General features: G+C 42.3%; 2 protein-coding genes across 2 annotated transcripts in view; one reads left to right on the top strand and one right to left on the bottom strand.

The window, feature by feature from the left end:
* Window positions 1-224: 224 nt before the first annotated feature.
* On the top strand, window positions 225-3,209 carry Rps6 (ribosomal protein S6). The gene is made up of 6 exons (XM_051164025.1): window positions 225-277; window positions 751-882; window positions 1,221-1,431; window positions 1,674-1,820; window positions 2,741-2,898; window positions 3,073-3,209. The coding sequence occupies exons 1-6, from the start codon at window positions 272-274 to the stop codon at window positions 3,166-3,168; spliced, it is 750 nt and encodes a 249-aa protein (XP_051019982.1). The 5' UTR covers window positions 225-271; the 3' UTR covers window positions 3,169-3,209.
* Window positions 3,210-6,413: 3,204 nt separating this feature from the next.
* The window catches only part of Dennd4c (DENN domain containing 4C), a 103,252-nt gene continuing 82,749 nt past the window's right edge, over window positions 6,414-26,916 (bottom strand). Inside the window, 11 exon segments of the mRNA XM_051164023.1 lie at window positions 6,414-6,970; window positions 7,845-7,909; window positions 11,359-11,509; window positions 17,065-17,182; window positions 18,259-18,504; window positions 20,048-20,243; window positions 20,990-21,172; window positions 24,455-24,582; window positions 24,584-24,631; window positions 24,908-25,017; window positions 25,847-26,027. Of these exon segments, the coding sequence (XP_051019980.1) occupies window positions 6,834-6,970; window positions 7,845-7,909; window positions 11,359-11,509; window positions 17,065-17,182; window positions 18,259-18,504; window positions 20,048-20,243; window positions 20,990-21,172; window positions 24,455-24,582; window positions 24,584-24,631; window positions 24,908-25,017; window positions 25,847-26,027 (1,563 nt within the window). The 3' untranslated portion in view covers window positions 6,414-6,833.

Here is a 26,916-nt window from a genome sequence, read left to right as displayed (position 1 = left end):
TTAACTAGGAAGCGGCTAACCCTCACGATAAATGACCAATCCAGATACCCGGTCACCAGGAAGACGCAGGATGCTAAAGACGCACAATTCCCTGAACGTACCTCTAGGCATTCTAGTATCCCACCCTCGGAAGTACCGCCCCCTCCCGGGCTCACTTCCGCCGTTTCCTGCACAAGCGAGTCTCGCGAGAGTTGAGAGCCTATGTGACCTGGGCTAAGCGGACGCCGGGCCTCTTTTTCGTGGCGTCTCCTAGGCGGTCGGCTGTGTCAAGATGAAGGTAGGGAGCGGTGGCCGGGATTGAGCGAGGCAGTTGGAGCCCCAGAGAGCAGCATTGCCTCGGCGTCAGGCGTTTGCAAACCCGGCACTAGTAGGCGAGGGCTCTGAGGCAGGAGGACGCTCGCCCTGCTGGGCTCGGGGCCCCTGGGAGGGCGGATGGCGGCCGATGGCGGAGTTGGAGTGGCGGTCGTAGCGCAATGGCGGCGCCCGGCCCGGCACATGCGGACCTGCGGCCGAGCCTGTGCCGTGTCGTCCCCGCGGCTCTGCGGTCCGGGATCTGGCGTCCTCGGCGCATTGCGCAGAGCTGGAGGGAAACCTGCCCGGTTAGCGTGGTCCATAGCCATGTTCAGTTTTGCAGGGCGTAAGCATCCGTGCCTTGAGTCTTCTGCAGTGTCAGGGAGCTGCATCAGACGTTATGCGACTGAATTATGTCGTTTCCTAAGGTTTTTCTCCCCCCCCCCCTTAAAATCCTAGCTGAATATCTCCTTCCCTGCCACCGGCTGTCAGAAGCTCATTGAAGTGGATGATGAGCGCAAGCTTCGAACATTCTATGAGAAGCGGATGGCCACGGAAGTAGCTGCTGATGCTCTGGGTGAAGAGTGGAAGGTAGAGTCGCTGTTCGTGTTCGCATAAGTTACGTTAATAGGGTCGGTTTGTGGACTTGAGGTCCAAACAGGGCCAAGAGGAGTTGCTGCTTGAATCACGGTTCCGGTCTTGCTCGTTGTAATTCAGGGTCTTAAAACCTGGGTGGTGGTGAGGAGTGGAACTCGAAAAGGAGGATTTTCTAGTAGAACTTAATTGGAAATGAAGAGAAACCGTGAGAGGTTGAAACTGGTCTCAGTTACTCTTCCCTAGTGAGGCTAAGCGCCTGTTTTTGTTTGTTTGTTTTGTTTTTTGTAGATTGGAACAGAACTAGTAAATGTACTATTTTGTGTTCAACGCAGGGTTATGTGGTCCGGATCAGTGGTGGGAACGACAAACAAGGGTTTCCCATGAAGCAGGGCGTTTTGACCCATGGCAGAGTGCGCCTGCTCTTGAGTAAGGGGCATTCTTGTTATAGACCAAGGAGAACTGGAGAGAGGAAGCGCAAGTCTGTTCGTGGATGCATTGTGGATGCCAACCTGAGTGTTCTCAACTTGGTTATTGTAAAAAAAGGTAACCCTTTTGTTATTTTGTTGAAATTCGGTTGCCCTGGAACCAGATCCCTCCTCTGCCTCCTCGGCTTTGGGAGTAAAGGCTTTCACCAGCACCTCAGCCCAAATAGTTTTTGGCTGGGATTGTCTACATGGTGATCAATAAACTGGTTTCCTAACTGGTACCATTACAGACTGCCGATTAAATGTTGCTTTATGAGGATGGTAAGAATTGAATGTCTTTGTTCTGATTATTTCTCTAAGGAGAGAAGGATATTCCTGGACTGACAGACACTACTGTGCCTCGCCGGCTGGGACCTAAGAGAGCTAGCAGAATCCGAAAACTCTTCAATCTCTCTAAGGAAGACGACGTCCGCCAATACGTAGTCAGAAAGCCCTTGAACAAGGAAGGTAGGAGATTCGGGGCATTGTGTGCTGCTGCAGCAGCATTGCCTGCCTGGAGGCTGACTTACCAGGCAATTAAGGTCATGGCTTTGAGGTTAGTGACATGGATCAGAAAATGAGATTATAAAAGGATTCTCATTTTAATACACTTGAAAAAAAATAATAGCATTTTGTGTATGTGGGGGTGTCAAAGGACATTTTTGCAGGAGAACATTCTCATTTAAGTTTTGGGGAGATCAGGTTCAAACTTAGTTGTGCTTTGGACTATAGAAACACTCCGTCTACTGATGGATGACTGGTATTTTTCATCTTTGGGATATGTATTGTGAAAATCAGGAGAAAGGTTTTACCATTGCTAAGGGAACTGTTTGGGATTTGGGGTGTAACTATCAGGCTGCATGCTAGCTAAGATCCACAGCATCAGGGACAGGGTGTTAGTGTTTCTGTACAAAGTGTAGCATTTACATTAAATACAAAGAACTCGGGACTGTTGATACAGTGTATTAGAAGTGTTGTACTAGAGAAAGTGTGTAACTTAGTTTGTAAAAGGTTTAAAAATGAGTCAGGCTTGGTGATGCATGCCTGAAATCCCAGCACTCAGGAGGCAGAAGCAGGTGGATCTCTTGAGTTTGAGGCCAGCCTGGTCTACAAAGAGTCCGGGACAAACAAAAAGCTAAATTGAATAATCCATAGTAACTTAACCCTAGACTTATAATACTAAGTAGTCAGAGTCTATCTGCAAATAGTCAAGCATAAATGGGAGGTGAAAGTACATGAGATTATAACGCAGACCACAAGCCAGAGTAACACATGTAGAGGTATTTTGAGTACATCGCTGGCATTGGGGCTGTTAGAATTGTGTCATGCTCCTGGGTCTATCCATCTAACAAGGATAGTGAGGCATGATCACTTATCTGGAATTTTAGGTAAGAAGCCCAGGACCAAAGCACCCAAGATTCAGCGTCTTGTCACTCCCCGTGTCCTGCAACACAAACGCCGACGCATAGCTCTGAAGAAACAGCGTACTAAGAAAAACAAGGAGGAGGCTGCAGAATACGCTAAACTTTTGGCTAAGAGAATGAAGGTAAGACGGCTTAACAAGAATGCAGGAATGCCATTGCATTTGGGGGCGGGGGTTTTCGAGACAGGGTTTCTCTGTGTAGCCTTGGCCATCTAGGATTAAAGGCGTGCGCCACCACGCCCAGCTTGCATTTGCATTTTAAACCCAGGCCTTAACTGCTTTTTTTTTTTTCTTTAGGAAGCCAAAGAAAAACGCCAGGAACAGATTGCCAAGAGACGAAGGCTGTCCTCGCTGAGAGCTTCTACTTCTAAGTCTGAGTCCAGTCAAAAATAAGTCTTTAAGAGTAACAAATAAATGATCATGCCTTGAATCTCCTTTATTGGCTTTTTATTGATAGTATAAGTAGATAAATGGAGGGAAAGAAGTCAGTTATAGAAATTGGAATACATATTCTGGACTGCTAGAATATAAGCAGTGTTTTCTTTTAAAATTAGATGCTTTTAGTCCCTACCCCATTTAGAAATCATAAAACTGGATTTTTTAAAAGTGTATAGAAGAGACAATACAAGAAGTTTAAAGGACTTTATTTTTAACAAAGGGGTGCTACAAAACACCACCCTTTTGCTAAACATAAACTGGCTCACTGCCATTGGTAATTCAGCTATTCTGTCTTAAGGCATGTGCCAAGACTGAGTTGAGGCTGCTGAAAACAGTATTAAGTACAACTTAATGCTCATCATTTCAAGCACATTCTGCCTGTGCACACCAGAACTAAATCATCTCTGTAGCCCTTGGTTTACAACTTTACACCTTGACCTGCTCGGGGCAGTTGTTCCATCCTGTTCTAAGGCTGGAGTTAGTCACCTTAGCTCTTGTCCAGGTGTCTTCTTTAGATGACAGTGGTCCTGTGGGTTTTGAAGTCTTAAGTAGTCTGGGCTGGCCCAAAGTCAAAAGTTATGCTTCAGCCTTAGTGCTGGGATTAGAGGGGCTAACACGCCCAACTTTGACTTTTAAGGATTTTTCTAAGGCAGCCTGATTGTCCCCAGGCAGTCTATTATGTAGACTAAGATAGTCTCCACCTCTCACCATGACTGGAAGGAGCAGGGCCTTGGACGCAGCAGTCACCCTGCCTGTCTCCCAAGTGCTAGGATTAAGGGTGTGTACCACCACACCCGGTGAGAAGCAGAATTTTAAGGTACTGGTATCTTAAATTCAGAGTAAGCCATTTGAGCTCTTTGCCTAGGAAAGTTGAAAGTAAAGCCCAAAAGAATTACAAATACTGTGGTCACCTGAATTGTGGGTACAATTCAGGACCCAGATTCTACAGCCAAGTCATAAAGCTTCAACCTCTGCTGCTGAACAGAAAGCAAAAGGGATACTTCCTTGAGATAAGTTCTTACGTGGTGACCCAAAGATCATCTTGCGGTAATTGTGCAGAACACCCTGCCGCCTTTTGCTTATTTTTTGAGACTGTTTCTTTGTAGCCTTGGCTGTCCTGGACTTTGTAGACCAGGCTGGCCTTGAACTCAGTGATCCTGCTTCTGCCTCCCAGCGAACACCCTGCTTTCTAATAGTAAGGATGCAGTAACAACCTCATCGTTTGCCTCTTGTTCATGATCTGGAGATTGCAGAATTGATCTGTAGTAGGACCTTAAACTAGGTACATGGCAACAGACTATGCCAGTGGGGCTGGGGAGGCAGCTCAGAGGTTAAGCACCATCTGCTCTTCCAAAGGCAAAGGTCCTGAGTTCAATTCCCAGCAACCACATAGTGGCTCAGCCATCTATAATGAGATCTGGTTCCTCTTCTGGCATGCAGGCAGAATGCTGTATAAATAATATTTTTAAAAAGATACCAGGACTTTTAAAGTGTCCTATAGCCCAGGCTGGCATCAAACTCAAGATCCTTAATTCTCAAATCCTAGGTTTGTAGTTGTCTACAACTAAGCCTAGACTACGCTTTAATCCCAGAGGCAGGCGGATATCTGAGTTCAAGGCCAGCCTGATCTATAAAATGGGTCCAGGACAGCCAAGGCTACACAGAAACCCTGTCTCGAAAAACAAACAAACAAACAAAAAAAAATTGAACAAAGGGAGTGGAGAGATGGCTCACGGTGTATAAATAAGTCTAGATCAGCCTGATGCACAGAGCAAGTTCCAGGACAGCAGAGATACACAAAACTATCTTGAAAAACAAGATACTGGTTCCTATGTAGAGAAACGGTAGTCAAGACTGAAGTTTCTGAAAAAATCAAAAGGTATAACTATTCAAGCATGAAACTATCTCACACCCCCCTCAAAAAAAGTCCTAAAGATTGCAGCAGCTTTAGAAATGCAACAGACAACACCAAATTTGAGATTTTCCTTTTTATTCAACTTTAATTTTATATAAGATATTTTCAAAATTTGTTGGGCCAATAAAAGCTAAGGTATAAGCTGTAAAAATATGTATTTGAAACCATAAAAGATCCAATCTTAATGTAATAAAGGCTTTACAACATTTCTGATAAAACTTTTCACTTAACACAAATTCAGACTAGAATTTGGGAAAGTCAAACTAACTTAACGTTGAAATGCTGGTACATAATTTTAAAAAGTTCCCACCACGTGGAAGTGATTCATGTTATTAATGTGTACCATACTGAGGTAAGTATGTGTCAGCTGGTTTAGTCATCTGCACCATTACTGTAGGTGCACACATAACCACTGTTTTTTAAACCACACAGAGAGCTAAGGCAAACTGCTGTTCTTAAATGGGTGTTTTAAACAAAACACAATTTAGGTGAAGATGGGGCATGTGAGGTCATGATTTTCTTAAACCTACTGGCAATAAGCTTAATAAGCTTTAAGTTTTTAAGACTTAATTGATTCAACCTAAAAAAAAAAAAAAAAAAAAGCCCAACCCAATATTTACAAATACACACTTATTCACAAGCATACAAATCAAAATATTGTACAAGAATAAAACTTTCATGTGCAGTGCAAATTCTCCATCCCACAGGTTTTATTTATTTTTGTGGTACGAGGAACAGAACCTAGGGCCTCGTGTGTGCTAGGCAAGTGCTCTCCCACTGAGCTATATTTCCAGACCTTTGACTTTTTTGAGACAGGCTCACCAAAAATTGTTCAGGCTGTCCTTGAACTTGAGATGCTCCTGCCTCTGCTTCCCATGAAACCAGGATTATAAAAAGTGATCAATACCAACAAGTGGCCTGCCTGAGTAAAGATTTCAGGGTCAAGTGACTATATTCATTAGGATTTTAAGAATATTCTCGAAAAAATTGTTAGCTACAAAGTTTCATTTCATCTGTTGGTCTCCAATGAAAGCACTGCAGATTGACTTGGACAGGGACATCTGGGTATCCAAGACAACCTACTAAGCAACATACTACATAATTTTGAGGTGAAGATATAAAATTTTAAGCCACAGGGAAGGAAGGCAGTTAAGACTTAGATGTGTTTGGACTGCTGACTAGTGGTCATTTACTGAGCAATGAGGCCTTCAGAAAACTATTGCAACATGCAGTCTCAGTGTTTTAATAAATAGACACATACACATAACCTACTACATAGGCCCCCCCCACACAATCATACACAGTTACCCTTACAATTGTAATATTTCTTTTGTTTTTGGGTTAGGCAAATTTAATTTGCCATTTCCCAGCCAGACAGCATCAATAGAAGCAAATTATCTGGGAAGATAACAATTTCATTATTTCTTTCACACATACTGTGAAATACAAAAGTAGTTTCTGTTTGTTTTCAGCAGAGGCAGAGAAATAGGTCAAGAATTGAAAATCTTCAACATCAGTAAACCTCAGGGAATTGAGTGGTATTTTATATTATGAGATGATTCAGTATGAATTACAGTTCACTTGTATTTTATCCCCAAGAATTACTTCATTTCAGCTTTCACCAAGTAACCATCTGGGAAAACCAGAAAGTTTCCAGACAGGATCTAGTCCCCTGGTACTCTACCAACATTTGAATAAATCTTATTTAAATGAGAGGCGCTCCAAAACACTTCCTGCACCACTCCATACTGACACTTGGTGGGGCATCGATTTTCTGTAACTTTTCAAGGATCTCTGAAGACAGACTTCTGTATGCGAGTCCATATTCATTGTCAAAAGCCTCTGAAAGACATTTTCAAAAACGCAGTTGTAATGTGAAATCTTATACTGAGTCGTGGACGTGGAACATAAATTATACTACCTAGTAATTATTTAGTATGTTTTTAAATTCACATTTTTGAGGTAGAGTGGATACACGCCACAGAATACATGTGGAAGTCAGAGGGGGAGAAAACCCAGATTATCAGGCCTGGTGGCAGATGGCCTTTACTCAGTGAGTCCCCTCACCTGCTGTTTTTGTTTTTAAATTTATTTATTATGTATACAGTGCTCTGCCTCCATGTTCACCTGTATGCCAGAAGAGGGCATCAGATTACATTCTAGATGGTTGTGAGCCACCATGTGGTTGCTGGGAATAGAACTCAGGACCTCTGGAAGAGCAGACAGTGCTCTTAACCTCTGAGCCATCTCTCCAGCCCCATTGCTGTTTTGTTTTAAGACAGTCTTATAACTCACAGTGCCCTTCAACTTGTGGTCCTCCAGTCTTAGGCCCCAGGTGCAGAGAATACAGGTATGCACCAAGCCCGCTTTTTTCTTTTCTTTCCTTTCTTTCTTTTTTTCAAAGAAAGGCTTTATTGTAGGCTACAGTTCCACCATGGTACAGAAGGCATGGTATATGATGGCAGAAGTAGGAAGCTTAGCCGATCACACTGCTACCTTTTGAAAGGCAACTATTTACTCACACCAGCTACATTTTCTTTCGTTTTTAGTACTGGTGAATGAATCCACATCCTTTTATGCTAGTCATGTGATAGAACAGTTCCACCAGCTTCATTTAAAAACAACAACAACAACAACAACAACAACAACAACAACAAAACCCTTCAACTTAGAAAATAAAACTAAAAACTCAATAATTCCTCATTAATCAACTTACCAATATCAATGTTTTCTCTTCCAAGAGACACTAATGATAAGAAAAGGATTTCTCTGTATAAACTCCTATTAAAAAAAAAGAGAGAAATATTCTGAAGTAGCCGGCAAAACAAACAAACAAAATAAGCAAAAAGCAGACAAAACATACGCAGGCAGAGATTTTGGCTTGGGCCTTCTTTGTGACAGCGGCTTGGTATAGCCAGGGTAGATGGAGCTCACTGTGTAGTTTAGACTGGCCACAAACTCTTGGCCATCTTCCTGTCTTGGCCTAAGTGCTGAGATTACATATATGAACCAGTACACCTGGCAGTGCACAGTGAAAACATTCAGTTCTATACGTGGCTAATAGCCATGCAATTAATTCCTGCTTATGAAACACCTTAGGTATGTGAGGTATCTTTGAGGAAGCTGGTTGAAGGATACACTAAACTATGTAAAAAATATCTTATGAACCTCTAATTCAAAATTTAAACTTTATTTTAAAAAGTTAAGCCAGGTGTGGTGGCACACACCCTTTCATCCCAGCACTGAGGAGGCAGAGGCAGGCAGATAGTTGTGAATTCGAGGCCAGCCTGGTCTACCAAGTGAGTCTAGGACAGCCAAGGCTAAACAGAGAAACCCTGTCTCATAAAACAAAAAAACAAAAAAGTTAATGGGGGTTGGGAGATGTAGCTCGGTCGCACAGTCCTGGCTGAACACGTACAAGGCCTTCCTTGGTTTGAACACCAGTACCACTGCTCTACGGTTATATGGCACAGTGGTACTGTTTATATTCAGCACGCATGAGGGCCAAAGTCTAGCCTTTATCTAGCATGACAAATATTAAAAAACAAAACAAAAAATAGATAAGAGGGCTTGATTGCTTTTCCAGAGGACCTGAGATCAGTTCCCAGACACCACATGGCAGTTGGGCTTTTTTTGTTTTGTTTTGTTTTTTGTTTTTTGAGACAGGATCTCTCTGTGTTAGCCATGGCTGTCCTGGACTCACTTTGTAGACCAGGCTGGCCTCGAACTCACAGCGATCCGCCTGCCTCTGCCTCCTGAGTGCTGGGATTAAAGGTGTGTGCCACCATGGCCGGCTTAGTTCATAACTCTTAACTCTTAGATCTGATACCCTCACACGATATACATGCAGGAAAAACACTAATGCACATAAAATAAAATAATGAGGTTGTCTTGCAAAATGAATTTACTGTGCTGCTGGCACATACCTATAATCCCAACACTTTGGTGATAGGGGCAGGACAATAAGGAGTTCAAGGCCAGATTGTATCAAAAAATAAATAATTTAGGAAGTAATGCAAATTCTAATTATGCCTCGAAGAAGAAACAGTAAAATGACATGCAAATCCTTCTCTGCACTCCAACTACAGACGCATGACGTACGCTGCTCCTGAGGCTTGAGGCTTCAGCAGTGAGGTGCTAAGTGCGCCATCAGCTGTCGGTGAGTTCTGGCCCTGTCACTTCTCAGGTCACCTTCCAAGTGGCCATGAGTAAGAAGCCCCTAAGAGGACTCTGAGAACTGGTGTACAGTGGCACACACCTTTGATCTCAGTACTCTGGAGGCAGAGACAGGTGGATCTCTGTGAGTTCAAGGCCAACCTTGCTTCTAGACCAGCCAAGGGAAACCTTGTCTCAAAAACAAAAAACAAACAAACAAAACAACAACAACAGCAACAAAAAACCAAAACAAACAGACAAAGAAAGAAAGAAAGGAAGGAAGAGAAAGAAAAAGAAACGATAGTATGATCCTGGGAAGTCCTAATGCTTGATATAATTGCACCTTCTTTTCAAAGCTTCCAAAGCAAAATTCACTTAGTCACGATGGGAGTGTGTAGAGATCGTGACAAAAGGCTCAGGAGAGAGACTAATATCTGATTCTTCACTGTTTATATCTCTTTCCTAAGCCAATTCTACTTCTAATTTCATAATCTTTTTATCTACTAAGAAAAAACTGTGTGATGACCACAAGATGGCATAAGTCCTCTTCAGTATATCCAAGTTTAGAAATTCACAGAGCTCCAGTGAAGAGGAGAAACATTTCCAATATAGACCATAAACCTTCATCATCAATAACTTACCTTGCTAAGATTTAACCTATATTCTCTGACTTACTGTACATTTGTGATCAGATATGAATGCATATATTTGAATAACATGCATTTCTTTTACAATCAGAGGCATTAAAAATAACATACATGCTCATGTGGTCTGGGCAGGCAAAGCTAGCCTGAGACAAACCCTTCCCAGTGCTGCAAGGCAGAGGCAGGACAACTGCACTCCTGAGATGACCCAGACACCCAAAGGCCACTGGCGCCATTAAGAGGAACAAGTCATTGAGAAGCAGAAGGATGAGTGCACAGTGAAGTGGGGTGGAGCTGGAGGCCTGAGGGCAGTGAGAAATAGCCTGATGGGAGTAGCTGGTGATGCCACCTAAGGCCATGTCTGGGTCTGTGGCCCTATAGCAGGGACCTGTGGTGGTTAGGTTGTGTGTGTGTGTGTGGGGCTGTTACTACCAAAGGCCAGGCAGACATCCCTGGTCCGGGCTGCCACCTGGGGCAATATTGATGTCTGAGGGCTGTGCAGAGCTATCCCCATCCATCGCCAGCTACACTACTCAGGGGAGCCCCACAACTTGCCCAAAAAGCACAACAGAGCTGGCCTTGGTTGTGGAGGTTGCAGGTGAGCCTGCCCTAAGGGCACGAGAACAGGAGTGCTGGCCCTGCTACTTGTATGCCATGTGTGGCATGGGTGTGAGAGAGAGACATGTTCCCCCTCTGCCTCTTGTGGGAGAACTGGTCCTGCGGCTCAGCAGCTACAGCCTTTGGGAGAGCAGGCCCTGCACCTTCCTGCCTGGGCAGCAGAGAGAACTGGCCCTGCCGGTTAGGCTTGAGTTAGTTGGCCCTGAGGGCATGAGAGCCAGAGGGCTGGCTCTGCCCCTTGCTGGCTGTGGCATTGGGTGAGCTATTAGGCAGGGATGTGCTGGAGAGCTTGCACTAATAGTGTGGGTGCAGGAGAGCTGGCTGGCTGATCGGCTGAGCTACAGCCCAGGCCCTGAGTTGGCTCACCCCAACATCTACCCCATCTATGAACTGCTGGAGTGTGGGAAGGGCCTGTCCTACAGAGCCAAGGCCGCAGGATAGCTGAGAGGAGTCCCAGTGAGGATCCAGCACTGACAGTGCAGCAGGAGCCAGAGGCCTCGAGCCAGACCAATGGCTCAATGCAATGATCATCTGCAAGTAAAGTAGTGTGAACAAAGGGGTGTACTGTGGGACACACTGTGACACATTGCAGCTTCTACAATGAGGTTGGTTTTGTTTTGTTTTTTTGGCAGGGAGGTCGCAAGGGCAAAGGGTGGGTACAATGGGATTGGGAGAAGAGTAAGATTGAGATGTATGATATAAAATTCACAAAGAATCAGTAAAAAGTAAAAAAACAAAACAAAAACAAAACCACCCATACACCATAAAATATTACAACAACTGGCATCAAGTAAGGCACACTGAGATCGTCACCTTTGTCTTTTCCCATCTCGCTTCGTGTGCTGGGAAAGCAGGCTGATGGGCTTCAGAACGTCATTCTGCTGAATACTCTGCTTGATGGTCTCAACTAAAGCGCTGGCTGCCTGCTGCTCCTCTGACAGAAGTGACAGCTTCTTCTCTGAATCTAAGAAACAGCACATGAAGAGCAAGTTTCCCAAGCGATAACAAGGCTGGGTCACCTCTAATTATCTATTCAACATCACCTCCCACTCGCCAGTAAAATCATGGGATAGTGCGTTTACTAAAACACGCTCCCTGCTCTCTTAACCAGGACAACCCTCTTCCCTTCTCTCCTCCCCGAGGCTGGGCTGTGGTATACTCTATCCCAGAGATCATAGTGGAACCAAGAAGCAACCTTTACTGATTATAAAAGTGAATATCCCAAAAGGAACCAGAGCCCTGATGAGAAAGGAATTGCTTAGAAACTATCCAATTCATAGTTAAATTCTTGTAAGAAAATAAAAATCATAGGCTGGGTGGTGGTGGCACATGACTTTAAAGCCAGCAGGCAGATCTCTGGGTTCAAGGCTAGCCTGATTTACAAAGCAAGTTCCAGGACAACCAGGGCTACACAGAGGAACCCTGTCTCAAAAAATAAAAAGCAAAAACAAACAAACAAACAAAGGAATGAACAAACAAATGGAAAAGAATAATCACATGCATTTAACATATACTATATAATTTCTAAAACACAAGCATGAGAAAAAACTCTTTTATCTGTTTATGCCACTGTACTTTTTACATTAAACACTGGAGAGATTTACAGATTTCACAGGCTAGAGTATGAAGGAGTGGAGTGGAATCCTATGTATGCTTAGCCTGGAAGGTTACTTTGATGCAGATAACTTCAGGGTTACATACTTTACCTACATTAGCATAAGAAGGGACTGTTATCCAGTAAGTGCTGGCCCGCCCCACCCTCATATCTAGTAATTGTTATAAAATGATGAATTTTTCAAATAGCACAGCTGCAGCCAGGCGTGGTACTGCACACCTGTAATCCAGCACTCGGGAGACAACGAATATTCTACAAGGACTTGTCAAGTATAAAATGAAAACCTACAGTAGTTTTGAGATGGGGTCGTGGGTATGCGTATGTTTCCACAGGGAGTAAAAAAATATGGCTACCAACTAAACTTATAAAGATTAGATCTGACCATATAGCAAGTAAATCTTAAGAGCTACCTGGTTCTTAACAACTTGACATTGTTTCTTACAGCTGTATATGCAGGTAGAGCCCTGTATTATTTGCAAAAAACAGAACAATGCTAAAGACGAAGCAGACAACATGGGTGATTTAACCCCAAAAACATGCCTCTGACACCTCGAGCAAGGTGCCTCAACTGATGTTTCATTGAAAAATTATATATGTACTAACAAACCTGTACTAATGATTTCAAAAGTCTGCTTACTTTCAGAACAAAAACCAGGACAATTATAAAGATCCAACTTCTGCCTCTGGCACTACTATTTCTTCCAAAAATTACATACATATTAAAAATAAATAAGCTAGCCAAAAAGATCGATCCCAAAAAGACTGGACAAAAACAACTAGCTTTTCCAGCGCTTTGCCAATATATTATTTTTCTAGGGTACCCAAAAAAGATTTTTCTCCTAAACAACATAAAGTAATTTTAAAAACACGACGCCCCCATTCCCAATAGGTGAGATGTGTGTTTTTGGTGGGTTACCAATGCTCATTTTTGCCTAACAGGGTTAGTTACAATTAATAAAAGTTCATTTAGGGATTTCTTTCTTCTATCTTTCTTTCTCTCTTACTTTCTATCCCTTTTAATATTAAGGAAAAGGGGGGAAGGAAGGGAGGATACAGGTTTGTAGAATAAAAGGTAGATTATTGAATCTACTAACTTCAAAAATCCTACATTGGTATTGTACATGGATGAACATTTAAGACTTTGATTGATGGAAATTTAAGACTTCAACTTTTGCTTCACATTGATAAGAACATAAATTGTATATTGTCATTCATTTTTGCCTTATGTATTGTATGTTATATGTTGACAAAATATTATATATTGTATGCTAGAAACTTAAGTTCATTTTTTTCAATGTTTATTTAATGTATTATTCATGTACCACTAATGTCTTATGAAAAACTGTTCGGAAAGATTGGGGATAAAAGTTGGTATTTAGTTACATAGAAATCCTACTAGATACTAACTTACTTTGTTATAGAGCAGGTTTGTTTAATTCCTTGTATATGTCTTCAAAGAAATAGACTGATAACTGTAAGACTAGATAGAGTTGGTCTTCAAACTCTTCAGAGATCCACAGAATATGACATTTAACGATGAGGGCTTTCCTGACAGAGAGAGACATCCGCTCCTGGCCACATCTCCATTTACATCATTAAAGATGGGGGCTTCAAGAGACACGGGTGACAGAATGGTCACTGGACTGAGAAACTACTCTTATCTCTACTGCTGATGACAAGCTGACTGACTGCAATGATCAACAGTGATGCTGGAAAGTTGACTGTCCAGCTTTGAAGAGACTAGATGGACCAGACCGTCGGATTTCCTGCTTCAAAATGCATGTGTGTTGGATGTTTTGGGCTGATAAGGCTGAAGACTGATTGGCCCAATGAAGGAAAAAATCCAGTGACTGTCCAAGTGGTCTGCTCTCTCTGTCCTATGCAACTTGGAAGTTGCCCGCCAGCACTTCCTCTATTAGACAGATATTCTTTCTTGAGTCTCTGATGGGATTAAAGACTAGATAGCCACAGTGTTACTAGAAGCTTTAGTTTAAGAATTAAAAACACATTTATAGATTGATAATTGCAATTTCTCATGAAAGAAAAGGACTCTCTTTGGTAGGATAGTGGAATACTTTCTCTCAGGTTAACAAGTATAAAAAGACTTGGTTATGTACTTGATACCTGATGATTATATATATATGTATATATGTGTATATAGTTCTTAATTTTTTTTTTTTTTTTAAAGAGAAGGGGGATGTGTGGGAAAGATTAAGCTTTGTCACAGGTGGAAGCAGTCTTGGCAGGCTTTGCCCTTGGGGCACCCCATGAATACCTTGTGACAGACTGAGTGGAGCTATCCTGGGCCTGGAATGCAGGAAGCAGACCTGGAACCCCACCTGGGCTATTGTTTTTCTAATGGACCTTCAATGGAAGAAGACCACTCTTCCCACGTGACTCAGGCAGGTGGAGAGGAGAGAACAACAGGTTCAGCCGGGGCTTGAGCACGTGTGGAGCAGCTAACAGGCTGGACCAGCATGCAGGCCAAAGAGACACCTAAGGACCTGTCCCGTGGAATGGATACCGGAAGGTTCACTCTTTTGTCCCTTTAACCTTTTTTCCTTCTTGTGTAAGCTAGTTGGGTTGTATAATAAAGTTTAATTATTAAGAAACAGAGCCAACATGATGACTTTTTCAAATAGCACAGCTGCAGCCAGGCGTGGTGCTGCACACCTGTAATCCCAGCACTAGGGAGGCAGAGGCAGGTGGATCTCTGTGAGAGTCTGAGGCCAGCCTGGTCTACAAAGAGAGTTCCAGGATAGCAAGGGCTATTACATAAGAAATACCGTCTCAAAGAAACAAAACAAAACAAAACAAAACAACACAACAACAAAAGCACAGCTGCAAACTAAACTCCTCATTTTCAACCAAAGTAACTGCACAGTTCTTTAAGACCACTGGCTCCTTTTTACAAGTCGATCTTAGACTCGATCGGTATGCCAACCGTGACGTTAGAGGACAGTACAAACGCATAGCAATTCCTTCTTCAACCCATTTGCTCCTTTATTTTGGGATACGGTCTAGCTGTGTAGTCCAAATTGACCAGGAACTGGCAATGTTGTCTGGGCTGACCCTGAATTTGTGATCTATCCTCCTGCCTCAGCTGAGTGTTTGAATTACAGGCATATACTACCATACACAGCTAAGGAATTTCTGTGCTAGGTATTTAACTCAAGATTTCTTGTGTTAGAAAAGTGCTCTACCTATACTCCTAAATCCTCAAATTTAAAAATTTTATGATTCATGTGCATATAGGTGAACATGTGCATGTATGTATGTTTGTGTACAGCTGCCTTTGCACTCAGGAGAGGGTGTCTGGTCGCCTGGGGCTGGAGCTGCAGGTGGCTGTGAGCTGCCTGAGCTGGACTCTTAGCCGTTGAGCCATCGCTCTTGCTCCTCCATTTTTTAAAATAACAGTCTTATTGAGATATTATCACTAAACCAAGCTTTATAAAAATTTTTATTTGTGTGTATATTTGTTCATACATGCATGTATGTGACACAGCATACATGCAGCGGTTAGAGGACACCTTTCAGAAGCTGGTGCTCGCCTCCCGCCATGTGTGGCTAGGCTTGGAGGGGAGGGCAGTGCCAGAAGGCTGAGCCATCTCACTATTCATCTTTTTTTCTCTCTCTCAAGGCAGGGTTTCTCTGTGTAGTCTTGGCTGTCCTGGAATTAGCTCTGTAGATCAGGCTGGTTTTGAATTCAGAGATCCGCCTACCTCTGCTGGAATTTAAAGGCATATGCTACCATGGCCAGCAAAAGGAAATAATTTTAAGACATAGATGAGAAAGTCAGCAATACAGATGAGAAAGTTTTCAGCATCGATGAGAAATTGAGATAAAAACAAAACAAAGCTGGCAACGATAGAGATGAGCTCAGTCAAATGACAAACATAAGAGAAAGCATCCTCTCAGGAGACAAGGATCAAGGAGAAGAAAGAATATCAAAACAGGGACAGTTTGAAGAAATTTATATTCAGATACCAATAAAGGGTAAAAAATAGCCAGGCGTGGTGGTGCACACCTTTAATCCCAACACTCGGGAGGCAGAGGCAGGAAGAGCTCTGTGAGTTCAAGGCCAGCCTGGTCTACAAAGTGGGTCCAGGACAGCCAAGGCTACACAGAGAAACCCTGTTTCAAAAAAACCAAAAAAGAAAAAAAAAAAAAAAAAGTAGGAAAATGGTTATCCAAGCACGAGAGGGAGTTGGAACCCAGACACGACCGTAAAAATAACCCTGCATAACATTATTGTACTGGAAATGCCAACACAGGGAAAAGGAAAACACACACACACACACACACACACACACACACACACACACACACACACGAAGTAGAAAAATAGTCTTCATGCACATCTGAGAAAGAAGAGTTAGGCCTAAGTATAAGATCACTATTTTTGATTTGTTCACTGTGTGTCTATGTGTAACACATGTATGGGGGGGGGGGGCTGTGCATGTCTGGAGGTCAGAGGACAACTTTTGTGAGTCTCTCCTTCCACCATGTGGGTCCCAGGACTGAACTGTTAGCCAGGGTTGATGGCAAGGGCTTCACCATGCCAGCACAGTTTTGCCTTCATTTATTTATTTGTTCATTCATTCATTCACTTGATTTTTTGAGACTGAGTTTCTCTGTGTAGCCTTGGCTGTCCTGGAATTCACTCTGTAGACCAGGCTGGCCTCAAACTCAGATATCCACCTACCTCTGCCTCCCAAGTGCTGGGATTAAAGGCGCTATCCTGTCTTTTTTAAAGACAGGGTCTCACTATGTAGTGAGTCCTATATAGACTAGGCTAGCCTAGAACTCACAGAGATCCACCTATCTCTGCCTCTTGAGTCCTGGGATTAAGGAATGTGCCACCAAGCCCAGCCTTGTTGTGTCTTCAACTCTCTTTTACTTACTCAAGTTCCTCCAAGAGACATACAGAGGTTCTCCTGGTTCCTGATGAAGGTTGATATTATCCCACAACAGTTGTATATACACAAGTTTGCTGTCTTGGGACAAAGACGATAGAGGAAGCTAAAAGAGATTAACAGAATTAGTATCCCAAATAAAATGTTATCAGTAAAAAGAAAGCTTAACAAGTTTTTTAAAATTCTAGATCCAAAATTCTGAGCAAAAGTTTTAATTTTTATTAATTCCTTGTTATTTTCTGGCACGTAAGTTTTGTTTCCTTTAAAGACTGGATGGATACTTTGGTAAATGCTATAAAGCACAGGACAGGTTAGTCATCATTACAACAAAGTCTAAGGAAAGACACAGGGTAATCATCACTGCAGCTAAAGTCTAGAAAGGCATAGTATGAGGACGTCTACTACTTGGTGAGGTAACTTTTTTCATTCACTACTTGTTAAAATAAACAAGTCAAGTTAGAACTTATAAAACTTTAGGAAAGTCTGTTACATGCCAAGTATGTTTGGGGTCTGGTGTCTCCCAATGTTCAGTATTATAAAATAGAGGCAGGCCAGCAGCTCCGTCTGCAGTCAGTGATCCCAGTAAGGGCTTTGGGAGACAGGCAGCTGGAGGTGACCATAGTGTAATCACTAATCAGGCATTTACCTTATACTAATTACTTAACTTCCCTACCTTTTAATTATATTATCCCAGAATTATGGATAAGACCTTTGCAATAAGATAGCTATGAATGTTACAGGAGAGACTGTGACAGCTGATGATGAAAGCTTTCTTTTCTAGCCACCGCACAGCTAGACAGAGCACCCTAAATCTAGGCCATATTGACACACACACACACACACACACACACACACACACACACACACACACGGAAACACTATGTACAATGCCATGATCTCTAAGAGAGAAGACACTCTTAGCTATCAACTGTCCCCTCACTGCTGGCTGGGATGTGACTGTGACAGCCTGAAGACAAAAGTCAGTCTTGGACCAGAAAACCTTAAAATGGAGAGCTAAGAAAAACAAAACAAAACCAGAATGCTCTCAGATCGCAAACACTGTACCATCCAAAGTTTTACATACCACTTTGCAAAGCCCCTATTATAAATGTTCAGTAGCTTGAGGTTCAGCCTCATTTAAACTACAGCCGTACAGTCCCAGGGCAGGGGTCCAGGCCTCACCTGCACACCTTCATTACAATGCTCAGATGTGAGGATAAGTCCTGGCAAATTGCTAGGTAGGTCCAAACGTCTGAAATACCAAACCAGGTTCCAGAAAATTATTGGATGTTGATTGATGAAGGAAGATGTATGAATGACCTGATCACCTTCATTTTCTAGCAAAGATTCAAGCTCCTTCCGAAGCACTAGAGGACTCAAGTAGGGCACAGACACAGGAGGAGGGCTGGGCCTCTTCCCTAGACGGTCCTGTAAAAACAGGAAACAAGTGGACATGATCAGTTCTGTCTGGTTGCCAGTACTCTGCAGTGAGATTATGCTTCTCTACCCTGTTAAAACTGTTATTTCAGGACTATTACCATATGTAGCAAAACATGCTAATGAATGAAAGAAAAGAAAGCCATTAGATTATGCTTAAGCTAAATCATTACAAGAGAAAATTAATAATCTATATTTCAATAGACTTTAAATAATGTAATAAAACACTTTTTTTTTTTGGTTGTCCTAAACTTGCTTTGTAGACCAGGCTGGCCTCGAACTTACAAAGATCCACCTGCCTCTACTTCCCAGGTGCTGGGATTAAAGGCATGCACTACCACACCTGGCCTAAAAACACTCTGGGATTTGTTTCACAACTTTGGAAGATGGAATACTTTTTTTGTATTCTTTGTTAGCTAGAAGTGTGGCTGGCAGAGACAAAAGAATAACAAAAAAAAAAAAAAAAAAAAAAAGGAAAAGAAATTGTGACTATATTTGTTAAAGCCATAATTTACAGATACCTGTTAAAATATCTTCATGTAGCATACACATTTTTGAAACTGCCTTCGAAATAATCTACGTATAGAAAAGTGAATAAACGTGCAAAAAAAAAAAAAAAAAAGAGAGAGAGAGAGAGAGAATAGAAGAATAACCAAAAAAAGAAGAAAATTAAGAAAAGAAAAGAAAAGAAAAAAAGGCCAAACTGAAAATAAAGGATAAAGGTAGAGTCTTATTGAACAAAGCTGGGTGTGGCAGTACACACTACTTGGAAGGTAGAGGCAGGAGGATGTCTGTGAGTTTGAGAACAGCCTAGCCTACATTGTGAGACCTTGTACATTTAAATTTTTTCCCATATTAAGATGTTTTAAGCTGGGTGTGGTGGCACATGCCTGTAATCCCCGCACTTGATAGAGGCATCAGAATTCCCACAAGTTTGAAGCCAACCTCATCTACATACTAAATTCCAGGTTACGCACGCACGCACGCACGCACAAGTAAGTTTTAAGTTTAAAAAGGTTTCAGTTTCGTTATGGATCTTTTGGGACTGGCATGCACCATCACACCTGGAGCATAAATGTTTATGCTCCTCTATGTCTGTGTGTTTGTGGGGCACATGATACTGGGTGTCCCCCTCCATCACTCTCTACCTTATTTTTGAGACAAAGTCACTCTTTGAACATGGAGCTCACTAACTCAGACTGACTGACTAGCAAGCCCAGTGACCTTCCTGTCTCATCTACACGGTGTCTGGACTGTTAGGCATGGACCATGTGGCCTTGGTGCAGGAGACCTGGGTGTTCAGACTTGTCCAGGAGCACTTTAATGGCGTAGCCGTCTTCCCAGCCAAGGGTCTTGCTAGGCAGTTCTGGCAGGCCTAAAACTCACTGTGTAGCACAAGCTGAATTTAATCCTCCTGTCTCAGCCTTGAGTGCTGGAAATACAGGTGTGAGCCAAAAAAATTTGTACCTATCACCTTTCACATGAAATTATGGGGTGTTCCAAGCATATATAGCACGGGTGCAACAATACATACCATGTCTTCCTGTAGGCTATTTGGAAGACTAACTGTTGAAATGCCGTGAAACGGTCGCTGGGAGAAGTCGACAGTTTGCAGAGGGCCTCCAACACTATGACTTCGAGTCAAAGACACATTCCGTTTATTTAAACTATTAGCCACAGATGAAATTTTCACACTTTGGATATCAACACTGGTTTTCTTTATTTCATCACTTTAAAAAAAATGAAGCAATGCTGTTAGTTATGAAAGACATCTAAATTCTACAGAGGTATAGTGTTTATTTATGTATTTATTATTTAGGTTTTTTGAGACAGTTTCTCTGTGTAGTCTTGGCTGTCCTGGAACTCACAGTGATCTGCCTGCCTCTGCCGCCCGGGTGCTGGAACTAAAGGCGTAGGCCACCATGCCTGACTCTACAGTGGATTTAAATGTTCTCAGCATCCTGAGGAGAACTGTTATCTGTTAAGAAGTAAATGTGAAGCTGGAAGTGTGGCTCAAGGATGGAAGACTTGTCTCCTGAGGCTTGCTGTTTAACCTCTGCCATCCTTCCTCCCCTAAATGATTAAATATTTCCCCAACATTCTTGAAATACTGGTCAGATGGCTAACTGTGTGGGGTGTGAAAAGACAAGATGGAAGCTGTTTTTTTTTATAGTGCCTATTCAGTTGCTTTATTCAAACATTATTTCATCTTTATTAAACAAAATCTCAAAGGAAATCTGTCCTTGCTTCCATGTAAGCAAGTACAGATTTGCTGAGAGGCATTTAATTTCTAAAAACAGAGACAGGATATGATTTACACTGGCACGGGACAGAGATGAGACAGACTGGCCTTGAACTTGCACTCTTCCTCCCTCAGTCCAGAGAAGCACCACCACGCCCAGCCAAGCTGTCTTTAGCTATCGAATGGTCACAAAAATACCAAGTCTCACACTGAGCTCTGTGCACCCTGTGGTACCTGGACTCCACTGTGTAGCTTGTTTCTTCTGCTATGGGCTGGCTGTGTTTTGAGAAATCCATAAAGCTCATCAAGTCAGGCTCTGCTGAACTGGACACAGGTTTGTGTTCTGAGGGCTCATTTGCTGATGGAATGCTGCCACTTTGTAAACTGTCACCAGACGTACTTGGTTTTAAGAAAAAGCTAAATAAGAAACAGAAAGAAAAAAAAAAGTTCTAACGAATCACTGAGCCCAGGTTAGCTCAGTGAGTAAACATCTTGCCATGCACAACTGAGGACCTGAGTGGGCTCCCTGGAACCCACAGTGGAAGGGGAATCAGCTTCCGAGAAAGCCGGCCTGTGACCTCCACAAGCGTGTCTCTTTCTGTACATATACAAACACATATTCATACTCACAATATAAAAATTTTAAAACAGGGTCTTAATATGTAGCCCTGGTTGGCCTGGAACACAGTATGTAGGCCAGGCAGGCATCCAGCACCAAGTCACAGAGATCTTCCTGCCTCTGCCTCCCAAGTACTAAGATTAAAGGCCATGTTTGACCAATTCTTTGTGCTTAGATCCCCATGTCTTCAAATACTCTTTTTTTTTTTTAAAGAATCATTGCTTTATAATAAAAGCCATTAGCTGGGTATCCTACTGAGATGCACATTTCTGTTCCCTTCCAACTTTTCCATCCTAAAATGTAAACAGGAGTGCTACAGTGCTGCCTTCTGACACTACGAAAGAAAAGGAAAAGGCTTGAAGGCTGCAGAGATGGCTCTGCACTTAAGAGCACTTGTTGCCCTTGCAGAGGACCTGAGCCTGATTCTCAGAACCCACACGCTGGCTCACAGCTACCCATAAAACTCCAGTTCCAGGGATAGTCCAAAGCTCCCTGGGCACCAGGCGGACATGGTGCATATACACACATGCAGACAACAAAATATTTATACATGTAAAATAAGTGAGTGTAAAACAAAAAACAACCCTTTTAAAATAAAAATGTAGTAGAGTCAACTAGCACAAACCTACAATCTGAGAAACTGGAGGCCAAGGCAGGAAGACCTAGAGTTGAAGTTCAACTAGTGCCACCTACCAAGACCCCATCTCAAGCACGTCCACAACAAACAGAGGATGGGGTAGGGGGCAGGCAGGCTCGGACGCTGGCTCCGGTTGCATCATGGTTTATGTTGACCCTCCTGGGCACTGTGTTATTACACATCTATCATCTCAGGTGCTAATCTATGTTAATCTTTAACTGCTCATAACGCCACTTTTATACACCCCATGTTGTGTTCTTATTATTTTCATCTTCTCTTTCCGTCTATCTCTGGAAAGGGAGTGGGTGAGGGGAGGGCCTTGGAAAGGCCTCATCTGAGGTAATGATAACGTTTACTCTTGGTAAATTTCCACTACATTTATTCTTCAAATGATTTATCTTAAATTTGCCTATTTTATTGTATGTAATGCTGAACTGTAGTCAATGACAACTCATATTTAAATTAAGAAGCACACTAACACCTTTACATTGTACTTATTTGATTCAAAAATTTTAATTTTACTTATTCTTAATGTCTATGTGCATGTGTTTGATATGTGAACCTGGGGACCAATCCCAGGACATCAGGTGTGGCAGCAGGTGCCTTTACTCCCAGAGCCATTGTCAGCCCTTTTATTTTTGTTGTTTGTTAAGACAGGGATTCACTTTAGCCCAAACTGACTTCAAAGCTGCAAGAAACCTTTTGGCTCAGCCTCCCAAGTACTGAAAATTTAGCCACCACACCTGACTTTTACTTTTAAGTGAATAAAGGTGTAAGAGAGTAACAAAGAGATGAGAGATAGATAGATGATAAAGCAGGCGCATTAGATTTTTAACTGGAGAATACGAAGTGGACATTTGGAAATTTATTGGGCTGGAGAGATGACTCACAGGTTAAGAGCACTGACTGCTCTTCCACAAGTTCTGAGTTCAATTCCCAGCAACCACATGGTGGCTCACAACCATCTATGGTGTGATCTGATGTCCTATTTTGGCCAGCAGGTGTAATGCAAGCAGAGTATTGTATACATAATAATAAATAAATAAAGCTTAAAAAATGTGTAATTCCACTCTTAAACAGAACGGAGGTGGAGGTAGGAGAAATTGCCTAGAATCCAGCTAGCCTGGAGTATTCAGTGTAGCAGCAGAAACAGGAAGGTCCTGGCCTCAACAAGACAGAAGGTGCAAGTTGTCCTCTCTGCTCTATATGTGCACCACAGCACACATGCCCCTGTACTCACACGCACACACGTATAATAATATTAATAAATCTCCTTCCTTCCTTCCTTCCTTCCTTCCTTCCTTCCTTTCTTTCTTTAAGACAAGATTTCTCTGTGTAGCCTTGGCTGTCCTAGACTCGCATTATAGACCAGGCTGGCCTTGAACTCACAGGGATCCACCTGCCTCTGCCTCCCGAGTGCTGGGATTAAAGGCGTGCACCACCACTGCCCAGCAACAAATCTTTAAAAAAATAAAAAATAAAAAACTACTTCTAAAATTGAAGATTAAACAAACGTTAGCAGCAACAACAAAACTCCAAGGAAGCTAAGAATGTAGCTCAGAGCACAAACTTCTATCACATGCATCAAGGGTAGGTTTGATTCTCAACCGTCAAAACAAACAACAAAGCGAATAAAACATCAAAGTCATTGCTTAGGTCAGCACACTTCTCACTTGCTTACCAACTTTCGATTGAGTCTAGACTGGTTAGTCGCATTTCTTTTGTTTTGTATGTATGCTAAGCCAAGAGAGCTACTATGGAGCCTTAGCCCAGCATCTAATTAATGCCATTTCTATTGCCTAGGTTTCATTCATCTCATGGTATCAGACAGTGGCAACAAGATGTGTTAAAGATTTAATTTAGGTCAGAAGTTTTCTATGCATACATGTTTGTGTCGTTGTGTGTACATGTGTATACATGAGTGTGTAGGACAGAAGTTAATGTCTCATGTCTACTTCAATCACTCTCCATGGGTTTGGTTTGTTTTTATTGTCAAGACTCCCACTTATGTAGGCCAGGCTGGCCTTTAATCACAGACACCTGCCTGCCTCTGCTTTCTGAGTAAAGGTATCAGACCTGGCTTCCCTGTTTTGTTTTTGTTTTAACATGGTGTCTTTCACTGAACCTCACCGATCTGGCTGGCAAGTGAGCTGCCCAGCTTTCCCTGGGTGCTAGAGATCCCACCTCAGGCTCTCATGTTTACTCAGGAAGCATGTTAAAAACCAAGCCATCTTCCCAGCCCAACAAGTTTTGAAATAACACCTATAAACAATATTTAATTTCAAGAATTTACTCCTGGTAATCATACAGTAAATAAAACAGAAAAGTGGTCTAGAGGGACAAGCAGAGGACACGCTAGCCGCCTACTGTGAATGCTGCACCCTTCCTAAAGAGCCATGTTTTCAGGGCACTTACCTCCTGAGGGAGCTTGCACATTACTAACCTGGCAGAGCCTCTCAGGTCTTTAAATTCTATATTGAGAAGAGGCAAGAAGTTGCTTTTACAGAATGGACAGGTTGTATTCAAATTTGAATCATCTGCTGTCCATCCAGCCATGATTTCTTCATCGTAAAACCAGAGCTCCACAAGCTCTACACTGTGAACAACTCGACATCAAAACCTAAAGGGAAAGCAGGGCACTGAGAATACTGCTGGAATGGATCTGAGTGTCTATTCTACTGAAACAAAATAAACTGTTACTTATTCTATTGGTTTCAACTGGAGTTGACAGCTCCTTTACATTACAGACGAAACTACCAGTCCGTTGCCTCAAAGATGTTAAGCATTCCCCTGATCATCTGCGTGGATCCCACCAAATCCTCGTACTTTCTATTATAAGAACATGCTTATGCTTAGAGCCACTCTACCATAGATGCACGAACTATAGAGTCTTTACCTCCATTGCACAATTTTGATAGATGCTAGACATACTGGTATTCTGAGAAGAACCATGGTCTGATTTTTCAAAGTCCTGCCCTTTGATAGTTCTTGAAAAGGGAACTTCACCTAAAGAGAAGTAAGAAACAGAACACATTGTGTAGGAGTTTCCTCAATGCTCTGGAACTAACACACTGAAGCATTAAGGAGGGAAGGACATGAAATCTGGTATTTACAGATAATTAACTATATGTGTATGAATAAAGATAAACTGGTAACAATTTTTAAAAGTTAACTAGATCTAGGTAGGGGATATATAATTGTTTATTAGATACTTCTCTCAAATTTTCCTAACAACAACTTAGATGATTACAGGTGTGTATCTGTACTGCAAGTATTTGGAAAGGAGAAAAAAGAAGAATTAAGGGGTTGCCTGTGTTAAGTGATGAGACTTTGTCTCAAAGAATCAGAAAAATTAGTAGATAACAGATGTTTTTTAATAATAGAGGTAATAAAAAAAATAACAGAGGTAATAATTCTGTTTTGAAATTGCAGTTGTATTCCGAGAGGTCCTTAAAATCTATTTCAATCACTGATTTACCCAGAGAACAAATTTTAAAAAATACATATTCCCAAGGCTCCATTCCATAAATCTGTTCTCAGAGGAGAAAAGGAGGGAAGGAGAAAGAGAGAAAGAGAGGACGGGGGATAAGGATAGGGGCAGGAACAGAGAGAGGGAGAGATTGAGATGGATCCCCTAACTGGATTGGTTGACAATACATGGTTGCAGTACTTGGGTATCATGTAAAACAGGTATATGGGGGTAAAGGGTTATGGGCATAACTAAAACTGAGTTAGACTATACCTAAGTGGCAGAACTGTTGCATAAGCCCCAATTCTATCTTCAGTACCACTAATATGTAAAAATGAAATGCAAAAAGACAATCTTTGCCCATACCTGTTGGACACTGCAATTTTCCAACATCTCCACTGCTGCTACTGCTGCCGAGGCTTGTGTTGCTCTGGGTAAGTTCACTGGGAACCAACCCTGAGACACTTGTATTAGGGGATAGATTCTCCCCCAGTATATGCTGATCTTCTAGGCCAGCCGGGAAACCATAATCTTTAATAGTTTCTTCCTATAATTAAAAAGAATAAAACCCCACATACATAAATAATATCTTTGGCAATAGAAATATATTTATTCCTTTCAGAATTAAACTCCACATCTTAAAACAAATAACCCCTATGTCTTTTCTGTTTTTGTTTTTTGTTTTTTTCCGAGACAGGGTTTCTCTGTGTAGCCTTGGCCATCCTGGACTCACTTTGTAGACCAGGCTGGCCTTGAACTCACAGCGATCCGCCTGCCTCTGCCTCCCGAGTGCTGGGATTAAAGGCATGCGCCACCACGCCCGGCCCCCTATGTCTTTTCAAAACTGTCAAATTATCTCACTGACTTTTGAAATTTCCAGACATTAAAGAAGTGGCATACTTGTATGAGGTGCTCAAGAACTGTCCCCTCACAAAGTGCCTCACCACTTATGCCTAGGTCAGCTAATCATTTACCATATTTTCCAGGGTATAAGACAATCCCCAACGTTTTCAGTTAAAATATAGTTTGTAATATACTCACTGTATAAGACTACTCCTCTTCCAACTTAAATGCCAACACACAGCCAGTGCCAGCCCCTTTAAAGTGCACGCACTCCACACTCAACCCAAAGACGCAAGCCCTCCAAGTCGAATGGACAGGATTTGTGGAAAGCCAATCCACGCTCACATTCTCCTCCTCGAGGTTACAGGAAGATGTGTGCAGTTTGCTCCTCCCTGCTTCATACTCCCTACACAGAGTGGGGAATCGGCCCTGGCACCCCCCACTATATGCGCCGGACATATGAAGCAATGGGAAGCAAGCTGCAGGTTAACTACCCAGCATATAAGACAACCCCCCACTTTTGCATGGTTTTTTCGAAGGGGGGGCGGGCTAAAAGTCGTCTTATATGCCAGAAAATATAATTATACTATTAC

Source organism: Acomys russatus, chromosome 2, assembly GCF_903995435.1.
Source record: "Acomys russatus chromosome 2, mAcoRus1.1, whole genome shotgun sequence".
Lineage (NCBI taxonomy): Eukaryota > Metazoa > Chordata > Mammalia > Rodentia > Muridae > Acomys > Acomys russatus.
The sequence above is the reverse complement of the archived record's forward strand: the minus strand, read 5'-3'. Positions and strand labels throughout refer to the sequence as shown.

Excerpts from the sequence above, each read along its gene's own strand:
- Rps6 (XM_051164025.1), top strand. Across the intron at positions 883-1,220 it reads CTCTGGGTGAAGAGTGGAAG|GGTTATGTGGTCCGGATCAG; the intron begins GTAGAGTCGCTG and ends TGTTCAACGCAG. Across the intron at positions 1,432-1,673 it reads CTTGGTTATTGTAAAAAAAG|GAGAGAAGGATATTCCTGGA; the intron begins GTAACCCTTTTG and ends TATTTCTCTAAG.